The 19,142-nt window shown below is 43.2% G+C and overlaps 1 protein-coding gene across 1 annotated transcript in view; it reads right to left on the bottom strand.

Moving 5' to 3' along the window:
- The window catches only part of KCNH8 (potassium voltage-gated channel subfamily H member 8), a 214,820-nt gene that overhangs the window by 105,699 nt on the left and 89,979 nt on the right, over window positions 1-19,142 (bottom strand). The window contains exon 3 of the mRNA XM_020807338.3: window positions 18,387-18,518. Coding sequence (XP_020662997.3) covers window positions 18,387-18,518 — 132 coding nt within the window. The remainder of the gene's footprint in view (window positions 1-18,386; window positions 18,519-19,142) is intronic.

Raw genomic sequence — 19,142 nt, 5'->3', positions numbered from 1 at the left:
GTTACGAGCCTCTATTCATAGTTCTTCAGGCACTCTGTCCAACAAATCTAGTTCCTTAAATATGTTCTTCACTTCCATTGTGTATTCATAAGGGATTTGGTTTAGATTATACCTGAGTAGCCCAGTGTTTTTTCCTACTCTCTTCAGTTTAAGCTTGAATTTTGCTATGAGAAGCTGATGATCAGAGCCACAATCAGCTCCAGGTCTTGTTTTTGCTGACCGTATAGAGCTTCTCCATCTTTGGATTCAGAGAATACAGTATAATCAATCTGATTTCTGTATTGCCCATTTGGTGATGTTCATGTGTAGAGTCACTTCTTGTGTTGCTGGAAAAGAGTGTTTGTGATTGTAACGACCTCCTTCTACCTCACCAAGAAAGGTCGCTACGTCACTCCACTGTTACTCTTCTGGTAGTCTGCCACCAACCATCCCCTGCAATAAGTATCTTCAGGCCGGAATGGATTTCAAACAAAATAACTAAAGTTTATTGATTGGTACATTAAGATTGGTATAACAAATAAATCAGGTAATCACATAAAGAAAGGCTCTAGCTCACACAGACTCATATCTCCACACAATCTGATCACTATCTCATCTCAACACTCACAGATCCTGATCTCTCCCTCACACACATTCACACCCCTATACATCCCAGCTCCTCCCCCTGATGTCCTGCCTTCCGACCACCATTGGATGTTAACACTCCAGCCTAAACCTTGAAGGACAGGTGACATCATAGCTGTTTGTAACATACCTCCCCCCTTTATAAGTTGTTTTGTGGGGGAAAGCTAGATTGCTTTACTCCCGAAACAACTAGGAGTAGAGTCAACACATTTCCATAAAATTACATTACCCAAATACTTACCACATTAATCATCTTTTCACTCTAGAACATCACAACACATTACAGCATTTCTTCCATTTCAAATACTTATCATCAATATTCAACATACACTTAAATTGTTCTGTTCATCAAAAAAATACTTACACACAATAACTCATTTCCATATACATATACAGAACAACATTTCAACAAACCCATATTCATAAACAGTTAAACCACTTTAGCCAATTTACAAAGTCCATCTGGTCGTCTTCACTCTTCTGGTCTTCGGGATAAGGTGTCAGCCACACAGTTCATCGTCCCTTTGACTACCTTAACCTCGAAGTCGAAATCCTGTAACAGCAAGGCCCACCTCATCAGTTTACTATTGTGGGTTTTCATAGTCTTTAACCACCTCAGTGGGGAGTGGTCCGTACAAAGGATAAAATGTCTCCCCCAGATGTATGGCGATAACTTCTGAACTGCATAAACAATGGCAAGACACTCTTTCTCCATGGTAGCTAAGTGTCTCCTTTCTGAAGCTTTTTACTAAGGTAGGACACTGGATGCTGGTCTCCGTTGTCATCAGCTTGACACAAGACAGCTCCTACCCCGGCGTTGGATGCATCTGTGTACACGATAAACTCTCGGTCGAAGTCTGGGGCACGCAACACTGGATAGTGGATTAGCGCCTCCTTCAACTTCTGGAATGGCTCCTCGCAGTCACTGGTCCATGGGATGTGGTCATCAGTCTTCTTCCTCGTCAGCTCGGTCAGCGGCGCTGCCATCTCGCTGAACCTAGGAATAAATTTCCTATAGTAGCCTATCAGACCAAGAAATGATCTTACTCTTTTCTTGGTATTGGGTCTAGGCCAATCACGTACTGCCTCTACCTTTGCTTCCAGGGGCTTGATTACTCCTCCCCCTACAACATAACCCCAATACTTTATTTCTGGGCTACCTAGCTGGCATTTGCTTGCTTTCACGGTTAGCCCTACCGCACTTAACCTCTGCAGTACTACTTCTAGGTGTCTTAGGTGATCTTCCCAGGTGTTACTGAAGATACCTATGTCATCTATGTAGGCTACTGTAAAATCACTGAGCCCTTGTAAAGTCTGGCCCATCAGCCTTTGGAACGTGGCTGGCGAATTCCTTAGGCCGAAACTGAGGACTCGAAACTCAAATAAACCGAAAGGGCTACAAAAAGCGGTCTTCTCTTGATCTCTAGGATCAATCCTCACCTGCCAAAAACCCTTAACTAGGTCTAATGAAGAGATGTATCGACAACCCCCTATAGTTTCAATCAGGTTGTCCAATCTGGGCATAGGGTAAGCATCAGGTTTGGTCACAAGGTTTAGTTTCCTATAGTCAACACAGAACCTAACACTTCCATCCGGCTTATCAACCAGAATTATCGGAGCGGACCAAGGGCTAGAAGATGGTACAATGATATTCTCCTTGAGCATTTCATCCAACTCCTTGCGCACCTTGTCCTTATATGGTCCTGTTACTCTGTATGGGGTTACTGCCTGCGGGGGTGAATCTCCAGTATGGATCCTATGCATCACTCCCTTAGCTAACCCAGGCTTGTTTGAAAAGACCTTATAATATTTGGTAACTAGCGATTTCAGTTTTCTCTGCTGATCTAGGGTGAGTGAAGGGCTGATTCTCACCTCCTCTGGGTTGTACCTAACTTCACCCCTACCTTCCCAATAAGGCAAGTCATGTTCCTCCCTATCAGCAGCTTTCATTGCGAATAAAACTCTCTGTTCCTCCCTATAGTAAGGTTTCAGAGCGTTAACATGAACTACCCTCCTGCCTTGGTGTTCTTCTTCCTCAATAATGTAGTTTAGGTCATTCATTTTTGAAATAATCCTATATGGTCCTGCCCAATTTAATTGTAGCTTGTTCCCTTTGAAAGGTTTTAACCAAAGTACCTCATCTCCAGGGCTAAACTGTCTTTCCCTCACCTTTTTATTGTACCAGGTTTTTTGTCTAGTTTTCTGTGCATGTAGATTTTCTGAAGCTAACTCTAAATTCCTTTTCAGGTCATTCATTAGCGTGTCTATGTAGGTAACTACATCTTGTGGATCATCTTCTGTGATCTGTTCCCAATTCTGTTTAATTAACTCAAGTGGTCCCTTCACTTTCCTCCCAAATAAAAGTTCAAATGGGCTAAAACCTGTACTGGCTTGTGGCACTGATCTATAAGCGAATAATAGTGATTGCAATTTCTGATCCCAGTTGTTTGGATTTTCTGCCAAGTAAGCTCTGATCATTCTCATTAGGGTCCCATTAAACTTTTCAGTTAACCCATTACTCTGAGGATGATAGGCGGTAGTTTCTAAATGTTTAATCCCACAGATTTGCCATAATCGTTTCATGAGCTTAGAAGTAAAAGATGCTCCTAAATCTGTTATTATTTCTGAAGCAAAGCCCATCTGAGACATATAACTTACTAAGGCATCAGCTACTGTGTTGGTCTCTATGTTACTTAAGGGAATAGCCTCAGGATATCTAGTGGCATGGTCCACAATAGTGAGAATAAATCTGTTTCTCCTCTTTGTGACCTTAGGCAACAGCCCTACAATGTCCACACCTATGCATTTAAATGGAGTAGAGATCACGGGTAATGGGCATAACTTGACTTTGGTTCTGTCACGGTTGTTACCCTGTCTCTGGCAAACATCGCATCTTTGGCAGAAGTTTTTAATTTGCTTCCCCATCTCAGGCCAATAAAAGTTTTGTGTGATCCTTTGCTTGGTCTTGTTTACTCCTAAGTGTGCAGCAAATATGTCAGAGTGCCCCCTTTCTAAGATCATCTGGCGATATTTTACAGGCACCACTATCTGACTTCGAATCCCATCTCCCCCTTTTGAGATATTTGTCAGTGTCTCTCTCTGTATAATATTCCCTGCTTGATGTGGAACCTCTCTGGAGTTTCAGGGGTTAACTGCACTCCTGTCACTTTCTGTAAACAACTTTTTAAAGTAAGATCTTTTTGTTCTTGTGAAAATATACTGCTTTTAGGTAACTCAAGTGTAACTGCTTCTGCTTCTTGTCTACCCTCATTTTCTCTCACCTCCTGAACATCAGTAACTTCCTTAGCTGTCTCTGTTTGGTCTTGTGGACGTGTAAGAACTAACACCCTCTTAACATGTTCAGCCAAGTCTGTTCCCACAAGAACAGCGGCTGGCAGTTGCGAAGAAATCCCCACTCTCCAATTTCCCTGCCATCCTTTATAACGCACAAAAACTTCAGCTACTGGCAAAACGATTAACTCTTCCCCTATTCCTTTGATTGTCAGACTCTCCTGAGGTAATATATACTCCTGGGGTATGATATCAGGATGACACAAGGTCACCTGTGAGCAAGTGTCCCTTAGGGCTAAATAGTTGTGATCAAAAATCCCAATATTATCTCCAGCTGCCTCAAAAAGTTGAGGATTTGTTCTAACCAGAAGACAGTGTTTTATTTCAGCCAGAGGGATACTTTCGTCACAGCACTCAGCTGTTGTATCAAGTGGTGCTGGTGTTGCTATGGCAACGGTCCCTTCCAGCGGGGGAATTCTCTGTTCCTTCTGAACACAATAAACAGCTTTTGGCTTGTTTACACTCATATTCTGAGGTAAATTTTCATTCCTGTGTTTTAGTTTTTCACAATTTGAGACCAAATGTCCTTTTTCTCAGCAGTAATAACATTTTTTGCTGTTCCAAGAGTATTTCTCATCAAATTTTCCCTTTCCCTCCAAATTTTGAGTTCTCTGTTGTTTCTGCTCTGAGGGCTTCCCTCCAAAATGGCTACCTCCACCCTGCCTGCTCCTAACGTGTTCCTGAGAGAATCTATTATAATTTTCCCCTGTCTTCCTCACATTTTTCCCCTCAGAATATATTGGTTTTCTGATCTGTGTTATAAAATCTGCAATCTCTGTGGCTTCTTTCAAGTTTTTAGGCTGCCTTTTCTTGACTTGAAATTTTAATTCCCCCTGTAGAAGAGAATAAAACTGCTCTAGCCCTATAATATCTTTCAATTCTTGAAATGTCTGCACTCCCTCCTGTGCCAACCATTTATCCAAATATCTAGCTAAATTTGCTCCTAACTGTGTGAATGTTTCATCTGGTTTTTTGGTGAGTGATCTGAATCTTTGCCTAAGCTGTTCAGCATTGATGCCATGACGGGCAAATACAAGCTTTTTATACTCAGAATAATCCTTTATTAACTCAATAGGCATTTCAGCGTACACCTCAGCCAGGCTTCCACTAATTAATGATCTCAAAATTGTCATTTTTTCTGACTCCTTTATAGAAAAATCTGTACACGTTCTCTCATAAAGGGAAAAGAAAATTTCGGGACAATCTCCCTTCTTATAGACTGGAAATTTCTTTAGGTCAGCTTTTGACAATTGACCCTCAACAGTACTTGAATTCATATTGTTATTATTATTTTGATTCATCAAGTCTGCGTAGCTCAAACGCCATTTTCTCTCTCTGTAATCTCTCTTCCATTTCCATTTTCTCTCTTTCTATTTGTGCCTCAATTTCCCTCACTCTCAATTCATGAGCCTGTGCTAACTCAATTCTTCTGAGGTCTCCTAATTCTTCACTTGAAGCCCCTTTCTCCTGAACTGAGAGAATTCTTCCATCCTCCTCACTAAACTGTTCCTCAGAGACAACTGCCTCCTCAAACTGGCTTTGTTCAGTCATTTTTCTCCTTGTCAAGGGCATAATCTTTCACCCAAAAGGTTGTTTTCTACTTTCAAGCCTCAGTTTAAAAGAACACTATTTTTTCTCTCTACTCTGAGTCTGTGAGATATACTGTCGCTGTCCTTTCCAGCACTGACAGATAGAAACAGTAACTTGGCTCCTGCCCCTTTCGCTAGGCCTCTTACTCAACAGAGTGAATTCTCTTTACTCTGTCTCTGGTACCAATCTTAATTCACACAGCTCTGCCCCTGCTCAGGCTCTGCTGTCTAAATGGAGAGTTCCCTCAGCGTTGCTGTCTTTTGGCTTCCGCTCTGTCCCCTCAGAGTTCCACTAAACTCAGGACAGGCCAGCCCCACCACAGCCTCTGCCTTTTGGGTCACTCTTCCCACAAAGATGGTCACCTCAGAGCTTCCCTATCTTAGTCCCCAGTCTGAGTTTCAGCACCCCTCTACTAGACTTTCTCCCCTTGAGACAAGTCCTAGAAGGTCACCCACGCGTCCACTCGGACGTCCCTGACTAAAATACCCTTGCTCTGGGCGTGATTCAGCCAAGGCTTCACTGGATCTCTTCGTATCCCACAAGCTGGCACCAAAATTTTGTAACGACCTCCTTCTACCTCACCAAGGAAGGTCGCTACGTCACTCCACTGTTACTCTTCTGGTAGTCTGCCACCAACCATCCCCTGCAATAAGTATCTTCAGGCCGGAATGGATTTCAAACAAAATAACTAAAGTTTATTGATTGGTACATTAAGATTGGTATAACAAATAAATCAGGTAATCACATAAAGAAAGGCTCTAGCTCACACAGACTCATATCTCCACACAATCTGATCACTATCTCATCTCAACACTCACAGATCCTGATCTCTCCCTCACACACATTCACACCCCTATACATCCCAGCTCCTCCCCCTGATGTCCCACCTTCCGACCACCATTGGATGTTAACACTCCAGCCTAAACCTTGAAGGACAGGTGACATCATAGCTGTTTGTAACATAGATCATCAGCTTGTTCTCTTAGCAAGGTTCTATTAGCCTTTGCCCTGATTCATTTTGAACCCCAAGACAAAGCTTACCTATCATTCCTTTAATCTCTTGACTCCCTACTTTAGCATTCCAGTCCCCTATAATGACAAGAACATCTTTCTTTGGTGTCAGTTCTAGAAGGTGTTGTAAGTCTTCATAGAATTGGTCAATTTCAGCCTCTTCCGCATCGGTGGTTGGTGCATAAACTTGGATTACTGTGATGTTGAAAGGTCTGCCTTGGATTCGTATTGAAATCATTCTATCATTTTTGAGATTGTATCCCAGTACAGCTTTTCCCATTCTTTTGTTGACTATGAGGGCTACTCAATTTCTTCTACGGGATTCTTGTCCACAATAGTAGATATGATAATCGTCTGAATTGAATTTGCCCATTCCCATCCATTTTAGCTCATTGATGCCCAGGATGTCAATGTTTATTCTTTCCATCTCCTGTTTGACCACATCCATCTTACCAGGGTTCATAGATCTTACATTCCAGCTTCCTATACAGTATTTTTCTTTGCAGCATCAGACTTCCCTTTCCCTTCCAGGCACGCCTGCAGCTGAGTGTCCTTTCAGCTTTGGCTCAACTACTTCATTAGCTCTGGATCTACTTGTACTTCTCCTCCGCTCTTCCTCAGTAGCATGTTGGACACCTTCCGACCTGAGGGGCTCACCTTCCAGAATCATATCTTTTAGCCTTTTGTTTCTGTCCATGAAGTTTTCTTGGCAAAGATACTGCAGTGGTTTGCCATTTCCTGCCCCAAGTTGATCATATTTAGTCAGAACTCTCCACTATGACTTGTCCGTCTTGGGTGTCCCTGCACAACATAGCCCATAGCTTCTCTGAATTATTCAAGCCCCTTCACCATGACAAGGCAGCAATCCGTGAAGAGGGAATGTGGATCTAGTTGCCCCAAATTTAGAGGGAAAGCTATTGAAGTGTGTAGAGTAGATTTAGTCATTCCAGTAAGGAGAACCTCAGGGATCTCTATTTCTCAGTTGTTAGGGCCAGGACTGTACTTTATTTGTAAAAAAAACCTATTTCATCTGCCTTGATTGTTTTCACACAGTGACTGTATTCGGCAGCAAGATCCTATCCTCATTTATTCCACTGTGTATCTGAAGCATTTATCTTGACTTGAAAGGATTTTCTTTGTTTCAACATAGAAATACAAAAGGATCAGTTCACCACCTGAGCATATTTTTCTGTTTACTAAGTGACCTTTCTTGTCTGAAGAAATGTTTATACCCTGTAGTGAAACTTTAGTCTCTGGAAGATTAATAATAATAATAATAATAATAATAATAATAATAATAATAATAATAATAATAATAATAATAATAATAATAATAATAATAATAATGATGATGATGATGATGATGATGATGATGATGATGATGATGATGATGATGATGATGATGATGATGATGATGTGTGCTTATCCATAATTCAGGAGCCAAGCTAGACATTCATTAACAGCTATTTGTTTGCAGCTTTGCCAGAAATCTCATGTCCTAGAAATCTGGCTCATTTCCTTTCCAATGCAACTAAATCTGTGGCATTAAATATTTGCAAACGGGTACTATAATGACACAAACAGTGACCTGAGCATAACCAACCATCTGAAAATTGTCCTGAATACTTAAGCTACAGTGGTGCCCCGCATAGCGATGTTAATCCGTTCCAGATTAATCGTCGCTATCTGGAAACATCGCTAAACGGAACAAAAAAGCCCATAGAAACGCATTAAAACATGATTAATACGTTCCTATGGGCTTAAAACTCACAGATGAGCGAAGATCCTCCATAGGGGCAGCCATTTCCGGTGCCTCTAAAGCGAGGCAACACAGCGGGTGGCCATTTTGGAACCACCGATCAGCTGGCCGAAAATGGGGCCTTTGGCATTTTCCCCCAGCTGAGCAGCGGGAGCTTCGAAGCCCCGCTGCTCAGCTGGGGGAAAATGTCAGCAGTCAGCCGGCGGTGGCTTTGAAAGGACCCTGAAGCCACCACCGACCGCTGACATTTGCCTTCCGAGCTCTCAAAGGGCTTTCCCCCCCGACATTGGAGAAAGCCCTTTGAGAGCTCGGAAGGCTCTCAGCAGTGGCGGCGGCAGGGTAGGGGGGTCCGGATGGCTTCCAGGCGAAGCACTGGAAGCCATCTGACCTCCCTACCCTGCCGCTGCCGCTTGGAGCCACGCCGCGCCCACCTATACCAGCCATGCTCAGACTCCCAGGAGTCCGAGCATGGCTGGGAAACCAGGCACGGGGCGGCTCCAAGCGGTGGCGGTGGCAGCAGGCAGGGGTCTGGATGGCTTCCAGTGCTTTGCCTGGAAACCATCCGGACCCCCCTACCCTGCCCCCGCTGCCAGGAGCCGTGCCGCGCCTGCCTATCCCAGCCATGCTTGGACTCCCGGGAGTCTGAGCATGGCTGGTAAACCAGGTGCAGGGGAGCTCCAAGGAGAAAGGCCAGATCGGCTCCTGCCTTCATTCCCCACCGGGCACCTCCTCTGCTGCTGCAAGCACAATCGGGGCAGCCCTTTGGGAGGAGCCGGGCTGCGGGGAAGAAAGGCAGAAGCCGATCCGATCTCCCCACCACCACCATCGGGCACAGCGCTTTCAGAGAAGCCTCCTGGTGTGGGAAAAAGACCGGATCAGCTTCAGCCTTCCTTCCCCGCAGCCCAGCTCCTCCCGAAGGGCTGCCCCGATGGTGCTTGCAGCAGCGGAGGAGGTGCCCGGTGGGGGAGAAGGCAGGAGCCGATCTGGCATTTCTCCCCCACCGGGCACCTCCTCCGCTGCTGCAAGCACCATCGGGGCAGCCTTATGGGAGCAGCCAGGTGGCGGGACAGAAAGGCGGAAGCCGATCCAGTCTTTTTCCCCCACCAGGAGGCTTCTCCCAAAGCGCTGCGCCCAATGGTGGGGAAGAAAGACCGGATTGGCTCCTGCCTTTCTGCCCCGCCCCCCGGCTGCTCCCAGCATCGCTAAGCAAAAATCGCCCATAGGGAACATCATTAAACGGAGTGCAAGATCGCTCCAAAAAAGCCATTGCTAAGCGAATTCTTCGTTAAACAAAGCAATCGTTAAGCGAGGCACCACTGTATTTGCATCCACCTATTGCAGTTATTTGTTCCTATTTTCCCTTCCCCTCGACTCCACTTCTAGTTCCATGTCATGTATGCCACATATAAACGTGTGGCCCCGATATTCTATTCCGAGAAGCTGTCAATGAAAATAAATTTGTTAGTTTGAAAGGTGCTACAATACTTTTTTGTTTTTGTTTTGCTCAATTACAGGACTCTCCACAGTCAATCAACAGATAAAGTATTGTAGGCAGGAGAGCCACAGAAAGACTGAGCAATAATTATTTCTGTTTCTGGAAGTCCCGTGCCAGTGTCTAGAAAGGGCCAAGTCCTTCACTATATCAAATAGTTTGGCTAGAATGTTCAAGTGGGAGGAAAGAAACCTTTTATTCCAAATTGCTCATGAAGGAACAAAAGCAGAGAGGGGAGAACTGTGTTCTCTGACACCTGGGGATTGTTTTATAAGTGGGACAAGTGAAAAAAAATCCTAGTTATGTAGTAAGACACAACTAGCATGGGTCCATTAAATCTGTGGAAATTTAGCAAGTCAACTGCTCCATAAATTCCATTGATTCAATGGACCTGTTCTAATTGTTACTTACTACAGTATAAGCAACAGGATTTTGCCCACTGTTTATTAAGGTATACAAAATATATAGCATTAGGTATGCTAGTTTTCATTCACTGCCTTGCAATATCACAGTGCTCGTGCTTAACACCCCATAGGCACACCCAAGTGCACTGTCATATGCATTGCTGGCACTGATAATAATGTCCAAGAGACAAAATTCCGAGTCCTCAAGCAGGTATGAGGTAACACTGAAGAATCAGTGAATCAGGATGCAGCACTCATGTTATTTGTTCTTTCTTACTGGCCCACATGAGGATTAGATCAAGTAAGGATGCTGCAGATGTTCATGTCTAAGATCAGGAAGCAGTGAATGCATCTGGGGATTCAACCAGGATTAATCTCAATGAGAACACAGTTGACAAAAATGTAACCAATATTAGACTTGTTCCTATACATCTTGACTTGGACTAAAATACACATGAAAAAATGCTACCTTTCCACTTGATTCAATGAAAGTAAAACACTTTTTTCTAAAATAGGATTTTGATTACAGGAATTTTCTTTAAGTGTGAAGGAACAGTTTGACAAATGTGCAGCACTGTATTATGCAAAACTGTTCGTTTGAAGCCCAATTAGTACATAATTTCTGTACTAATGAAATACAGTTTGGGGCTTCTTAAGAACAATCCCCTTTTTTCATATGGCTACCATAATAATTTCAATTGCAAAAATTGTTATGGTAGTCATATTAAAAAAATGAGACATTATTTTTCATCTGAATGGAAATCATATTTTTGGTAGGAAAATGATAGTGTGCTTAGTAGCTTGTTGACTACAGGATTCTAGGTTTATAGTATAATTCTCCTTCCATAATGCTTTGCCAGCAGTCTCATTAGAACTGTTAATTAAACTTGCTGGCCTCAATCCACTTATTAATATCTAATAATGATATGCTGTCAAATCAATTCCAATTTATGGCAATCCTCCCAGGATTTCCTAAGTATAAGGCACTCAGAAGTGGTTTACCATTCACTTCTTCTGCTGGTGCTCAGGGACCATGCAGCTTGACCAATGTCACCCGAGTGGCATGGCCTATAATTTCATCAGTGATACACACTCCAAAAGATCTTGTCTTGTCCCTCTACTGGTAAGCGTAGAGGGGATTTGAACTCCTGGCTCCACAGCTAGGTTCTCCAACACACTGAGCTATACCAGACACAAAATACAGTTATTAGTTCCAACTATAGGAGACTGACTGAATTAACAGAACTTGAATCAACACTGACTCACTATTCAGCATTTGATTTGATGTGTCTATTCGAATTGGAACTATTTTATTTAGGCTGCATCTTGACTGTTCTTTAATTGACTAACCAGCATTAATGATATCACTAACATTTATTTATTTGATTTATACCCTGCCTATCTGGACCACCGGACCTTGCACCATCCTACCCATCTGACTGAGGGACTCTGGAAAGAATGCATTCAAAATAGTAACTTTTCAATGCTTTGAATGCAGCACCACACCATCTGACTTTGCCATGACATGACAGCACATTTTTCTTTTTCTTTTATCTTGAAAAGGGACTTTTAAAAAAAACAACTTGTATTTATTTATTTAACCATTTATCTATTTATTTATTTATTAGATTTATATCCTGCCCTTTTAGACGAAGTCTACGGGTGGGTTCCATTTTAAAAGGGGATTTAAGGATGACCACAGCCTACCTGTGCATTGCTATAGAATAGAGATGGGCATAAACCAGCAAAATGGTGGTTCATCTTAGTTCACGGTTCATCAAAGTCGATGAACCATGAACCACAAATTTCTGAAGTTTTTCCTTATGAATCACAAATCAGTCCATTAGTTTGTTGGCACTATTTTTTTTAAAGACAGCCCAATGGCTGTCTTTAAAAAAAGTCTAGCTGCCTCAGCTGAGCCCCCCCCCCTGACAGCCTGCTCTCCCACACCTTCCCACTGCTCCCATCACCTCCCTATCTTGTCCTTCTACTTCTGCCACTGCTGCCATCTTTGGAGACCGTGGCCCAGCTGATAGGCAGGCGCATGAACAGAGGCAGCCCGCGGGGAGCCAGCCTAGCTGGTTCTCAAGAACTAAATGGCCCACCTCTCAGCTGAGGCAACTGGTCTCTCTGTGTGTGTTTGGTTTCTTTTAAAGATAGGCCTAGGGCAGTCTTAAAACAAAAAGGCCACTGCTCAGTTCTCTGTGTGTGTGTGTGTTAAAGATCATCCCAGTGTTGTCTTTCTTCAACATTTTTAATAATAAAATTTAACAAGGTACAATATACCAAACCATAAACCAGTTAAAAACCATCAAACGCCACACAAGTAGACATATCCAATGGTATTATTAATTAACATAATACATATTTTCATAAATCAGCATGAGTGGCTGGGGGGTTGCTAAGAGAGTCAGCATGATTATTACAATACTGAATAAAAAGAAACCAGGTTTCATAAACCAAGACTGGAATTCTGGTACCTCAGTTGCGAGTGGACAGTGAGTTTTTCCACCAAAACTAATTTCCATACCCTAGATTCCCAAACATTCATTGAAATTTCTGCAGCTGTCTTCCTACATTGAGCAATTGTTTGTCTAGCTGATATACACAAAAAAGTAATTAGCTCTTTACAGTGTAATTGTGCACTGGAATCTAAGAATAAATTCATTGATCTCTCTGCTAGACTTACAACAATACCCCAGGACATTATTTAAAAAAACACCCCTGCCTGTCAGTTAAAACAGCCAGGCTTTTTTTAAAAGACAGACACAGTCAAAAAAAAAAAGGGGGGGGTTTGATAAGCAGCCTGACCAGCTCCATGCTGGCCAGCCACCAATGTACATGCACCCACCTCTCAGTTGATAGGCAGGTAGGTACATGCACAGAAATGGCAGACCAGGCTCCTGGAAGGGCTGCTGTTTCTAAAGATGGCAGCTGCAGTGGTGACCGTAGTGGAAGGCAAGATAGGGAGGCAACAAAAGCAGTGGGAAGGGGGCAGGAGGCAGGCTGAGGGGACAGGGGGAGACAATGAACCAGGAAGTCCAGAAATCTCTAAATATAAATCTATATTGTGGTTCAGGTCAGTTTGGGTTCACCAGTTTGGACAAACCTGAATTGATCTGAATCAATAAATTGGTGATATTCAGTGAACTTCCTAGTTCATTGTTAGCTTTGCACCCATCTCTAATATAGACACTGAAAAGGAAAACAGAACAGTAAGCTTGAACAACGTTCCCTTCTCACTCCTGGCTGTGCCCTACTATTCTCCATGTATGAGGCAGTTCAGTTCAGTTTATTATTGTTATCATGGTCCATGATCAGCAAAAGACATTGAATATAACCCAGACTGAATTTATAAGACAGTCACAACACTAATACAAAGGAAAAAGAGAGATAAAAGAGAGAGCTTAAAATCGTTACCCATTAAATCTTTACATATCTTGCAACATACTGTAATTACTGCTCTGTTGTTTTCAGTCACAGCTGGGATCTACTGTTTGTTTTCAAATGTATGAATATTAAACAATAACATCTCAAAGTTAATGGCATTCACTTTTTAATATACTCTTTTTAAAAATTTAGCATTGTTAATTAATAATACTGTTCATTATTACAGACAGCAATGATAAAGCAATAGTTTTTCTCTCTGACTTAAAAATTGGACTTTTAAACCTTTTTAAGCATTCTTTGAAAACCCAGTGCCTGTTTGAAAAATAAGAAATGGCAATTATCAAAACATTACCTCAGTAATATCCACCTTGCCTCATAAGTGCTGAACAACTCATAAATCCATTTCTCTTGGTCCCGCACATTCACATGTGTGTCTGATGGGGACACAGGAAAGGGTCTTCTCTGTGGCTTCTTCCAGACTTTGGAACTCCCTCCCACAGGAGGCCAGATTGGCCCCAACTTTGCTGTCCTCCCACAAGCAGGCAGACATTTTTCTTCAGGCAAGACTTCCCTCAGTAACTAGTTACTTTTGTGTGGCTTTTAGATGGATTGTTATGTATTACTGCTTTGACTGGGTTTTTAGTACTCCTTGTGTTTTCCATTTTTGTGGTTTCCTTTTCTCAGGGTTCAATTCTGTTTTATTTTTATTTTTAATATTTGCATACTTACTGTTCTTAGCTTCAATATTGCCTTTTAATTATCTAAGCTGCCTTTTTATACTCATTCTTAGCTTTAAAATTTGTCTTTTAATGAGGCAAACCACTGTTGCATACTTATAGTTTTGAGCTTTAAATATTATCTTTCAATGTTGTAAACCACCTTGGGCCCTTTTCAAGGAGAAAGGTGGGTTAAACATACAGTGGTGCCTCGTTTAACGAGCGCCCCGTTTAACGATGGATCCGTATAGCGATGGCTTTTTTGCCATCGCTTTTCGGATCACATTACGATTTTGCCTATGGGGAAAAATCGCTTTGCGATTTTTCCCCATAGGCACCATTTTCCCACAGCTGACCGGCGGGAGCCTTTGAAGGACCACTCCCGCCGCTCAGCTGGGGGGAAATCCAGGCAGTAGCCTCGGAAGGACCCTTCCGAAGGGTCCTTCCGAGGCCACCCCCAGGATTCCCCTGCGGATGCCTCAGATCCTCCCACCCTGCCCCCGCGGCCGGGATCCCTACCCTCGCCAGGGAGGGACTGATCCAAGCGGCGGTGGCAGGATGGGAGGGGTCCGGATACCTTTCAGGCATCCAGGGCTTGGATCCGCCCCCGGCCGGCTTCCCCATCCATGGACGGACTCTCTGGAGTCCGTCCATGGATGGGGTAGCCGGCCGCGACGCGGATCATGGCCGCCCTCCTCCCAACCCCTCACCCCCTTCTCCAACGACGCTGCTGGGCTTTGGAAGCCGCTTCCAAGCCCAGCGTCAGCGGCGGAGATGAGGGTGAGGGGTGTGTCGAGAAGGGCAAGGCTCGGGTATTCCCTGAGCCTTGCCCTCCTCTCAACCCCTCACTCCCTTCTCCACCACCGATGCTGTGTCTCGGAAGGGGCTTCTGAAACCCAGCGGCGGCAGCGGAGATGAGGGTGAGGGGTGTGTCGAGAAGGGCAAGGTTCGGGTATTCCCCGAGCCTTGCCCTCCTCTCAACCCCTCACTCCCTTCTCCACCACCGATGCTGGGTCTCGGAAGGGGCTTCTGAAACCCAGCGGCGGCGGCGGAGATGAGGGTGAGAGGTGTGTCAAGAAGGGCAAGGTTCGGGTATTCCCCGAGCCTTGCCCTCCTCTCAACCCCTCACCCCCTTCTCCACCAGCGATGCTGGGTTTCGGAAGGGGCTTCTGAAACCGAGCGGCGGGGGCGGAGATGAGGGTGAGGGGTGGATCGTCCAGAGCCGGGAGGAGGGGGAAGGCTCCACCACCGGCGCTCGGACGCCCTGGCCGGCATTTTCCCGGCCAGCGCTTCCGAGAGGCCTCAGGGGAAGGCTTCTCCACTGCCGCTCGGACGTGCTGGCCCCGCCGCCGGCAGCCACCCCGCGCCACCTACCCCAGCCGTTCTCGGACGCCTGGAAGTCCGAGAACGGCTGGGGTGGGCAGCTTCAAGCGGCTGCAGCGGCTGCAGGGTGGGGGGGTGTCCCGAAGCCTTCCAGACACCCCAGACACCCTGCAGCCGCTGCCGCTTGAGCCCGCCGCCCAGCTGGGGGGAAAGGCCGGCCGGCTCTTGGGAAGGAGGGTGGAGGAGGTCCCCACACTCCTCCCCAAGAGCCCGCCGCCCAGTTGATCGGCGGTTCCAAAATGGCTGCCCGTTTGGTGCCTCGCTTACCGAGGCAGCGAAAATGGCAGCCCTATGGAAGATCTTCGCTGAACTGTGAGTTTTTGCCCCCTAGGAACGAATTAAACAGGGTTTAATTCGTTCCTATGGGGTTTTTTATTCCATTCAGCGATGTTTTCGTATAGCGACGTTAATCCTGGAACGGATTAACGTCGCTATGCGGGGCACCACTGTATTTTAAATAAATAAAATAAATGAATATGTCTAGGAACCTGAAGGGCACTCACATCTTTCTCTTTCTCCTCTCATCAAATTTCAGATTTCCCTCCTACCCACCCCCTTTTCTGCTTCATGTCACCCCTAGCCTGCTTTTCTATTTGTAAAGTTCCAGACTATATTTACTCATTTCAAGCACTAAGTAAGGAGGCAGTGTTCTGAAACAGAAGTAGCCACCAGAGAAAGGGGTTAAACATGCTTCTTCATTCCAGGCCACCCTCTTAAAGTAGCAAGGAGATCCAGAGAGATGTGCAGTTCACAACTTTGCCTTTCTTTCTGCCCCTGAGGAGTTGCTCTTCCACACTTTTTGTCCCTAAAATATGAAGCACTATAGTTGCTTTATACGCAGTGCTTGAGATGGGGTGGGGTTGGGTACCATTAGTTGTTACATAGATATAAAACACTGTAACTCTTTATGATAGGTACTGTATAAAACCATCCATGAATATCACATAAACCAGATTATACCAGCACTGTGAACAGTTACTTGACCCAGAGCAAATCTCCTTATAAAGCTAGGGAAGGCTGGCATTACAGCACCAGCTTCTTCTTCCACCCAATGAGTAAACCCTTGGTGTAGAGGCTAGAACTTCTAACCATAGCTAGCCCTCAGAATTTTGCTACCTTCTGTCCATCACTCCATCTATGGCCTAAATCCAATGGTTACTTCCAATATACTGTAACTACTGAAATGATGGAACTTAACATAAGTGGCGAATTGCCAACTTTCTGTTGATTCAATCAGTCTACTCTAGTTCGAATGAACAATTGGATTTATACAAATTGCATAGCAAAGCCAGCTACGTAAGTATTTTTTGGCATCTGAGATAAAAGAATTTCAAAAGTACTTTTTCAACTTCATGGCAGTGCAGTCGAATCATGTTAAACAGAATAAACAACCAGATTCCGCCCTCTTATCACAGTCAGAAACAACTGCCTGGGGTGGTTACTTCTTCATTCCTAAAGACTGGCCTGCCCTCCCTTGAAAAAAAGCTGTGGCCTGAATAGTGCCCAGTGGTTGCTCTTGCTTCTTCTAGCTTCACAAGAAGCTCTAACCCAAGGCAAGTCTCTATAATAGAAATACTACATCTTAGTATGGAAAACTGTGTAGGTTACAAACAGGAGGATGTGCATACAAAGCCTGATGGGAAGCTGAGGCCAACAAAGATACAAGGCCTAAAACAACAGCTGGAAGTGTCTTTTATGGAATATGATGACATAAATGAAGAGAAATGAGCCACCCATTGGGTGTTAAGGAATCATATAAAAGTATGGAAGCAAGAATTAATTACCATGAAATATTATCACCTCTCATAAGAAATTCTATGCTATGAAAACCACTATGATATTCATAAGGTTTGCTAGTTCTCAACTGCACAATTTAAAGCATTAGATTATGGAAAGGAAATAAATTGCCATGTTAACTGCATTTGTAGCTTTGCCCCTGCAATAAGAAAATTGGTTTATATGAAAAACATTTTAAAGAATATGCCATACTTAAATTTCACGATTGTGTTGGCTGAAATCATGTTGCTTAGTGCAGTAAGTCACAACTAGAGAAAGCCCACTGAATCAATGGAACTTAGGGAGGATTTGATTCAACTTTCTAGTTGTGACTTATTAAACTAAGCAACAAAATTTCACCCATTGATTAATATGTAAGTCACATTAGGACATATGGCATTTATTAAATATTTGTACTTCATTTATTCTTATATATAACGTTTGAATAGCTGTTTGACCCTTACCTCTTCTGAGGACTAGTTCCATATTACATTTTATTGAATATGGTGAATGAAGCTGTTTCTATAAAAGATGCTGAGAAGGTTGAAGGTACATATTGTCCATGTAATTTGCTCTTGGGCAAAAAACATTTTTTTTAAAAAAGAAACTGTAAACTGATGCCAGGTCTTCCAGCTTTAATTTAGCATTGAATTACAATTGAGCAAATGTTGATCAAGGGTGAACCATGTGTTGAAGACACAGTAGTGGAGCACACTGCCCTGAAATTCTAGCACTAAAAATCTAATTTGCTATATCTAGCATGACTAAAACTCTACAAATGACTCATTGTCATGGCATACTTTATAGAAGTCACAATCCAATGATTTCTGATAACACGGCACATTATGCCTTCTGAAAATCTCTCTTTTTATTCTGGAAGTGAAACAAACCTTCTTTTTTGTCATCCACAAAAATCTTCACTTTTGTATCTGTGATGTCTTTGAAAGAGGACAGAAACAGAACTACATCGCCTTTCTCATTCTTAATAGGGACAATGTCCAGCAGGCACCAAAATGAAGACCCTGTAAAATAAAAATAAAAAGCATAAATAGATAGATATATACATATTTGCCAAAGAACATGTTAGGAAAAAATAACCTTTAATTCAAGCAGAAATAATTTTTCATAGAAAATCAATTACAACCAGTACATTTAGGAGGGAGAAAAACCTAATTTAAAGGGCTAACAGTTAAAAAATCACAGATGTTCTGCTTCTGTAAATCTCTTTGCATCATCACTAGAGCTGTTGGAAAGCAACACATTAATTTAAATGAAGTATATGTCTACCAGGGTCATTAATCCTCTAATGAAGTTCTTTACTTTTCTTACATCATATTTTCCTTTTACATTTGCCTGTTCTCTTAATTTAAAGAAATACTTCAGCTCTGTTATTTGAAGTCTTCTTGTTTATTTTGCAATTCTATTATTTACATCTCCCTACCTTGTTGATTGGAGAAGTTGTAGCATTCCACTGCTTTTAAAACAGAAAACAGAGTACAGTTCCTTAAAATTCAGCAGCCAAATGCAGGGACACAAAAACTCATTAAATGCCTGAATTTATGCAGATAGTAGATACTCTTCTGTCTATGGAAATTACGTTGATAAATTGTTTTGATACTGTGTGTTAATTACACTATAGTAGCATG

Source organism: Pogona vitticeps, chromosome 6 (assembly GCF_051106095.1).
Source record: "Pogona vitticeps strain Pit_001003342236 chromosome 6, PviZW2.1, whole genome shotgun sequence".
In the NCBI taxonomy this organism is placed as follows: domain Eukaryota; kingdom Metazoa; phylum Chordata; class Lepidosauria; order Squamata; family Agamidae; genus Pogona; species Pogona vitticeps.
Note: the sequence above shows the minus strand (reverse complement) of the source record. Positions and strands in the feature narration are given on the sequence as shown.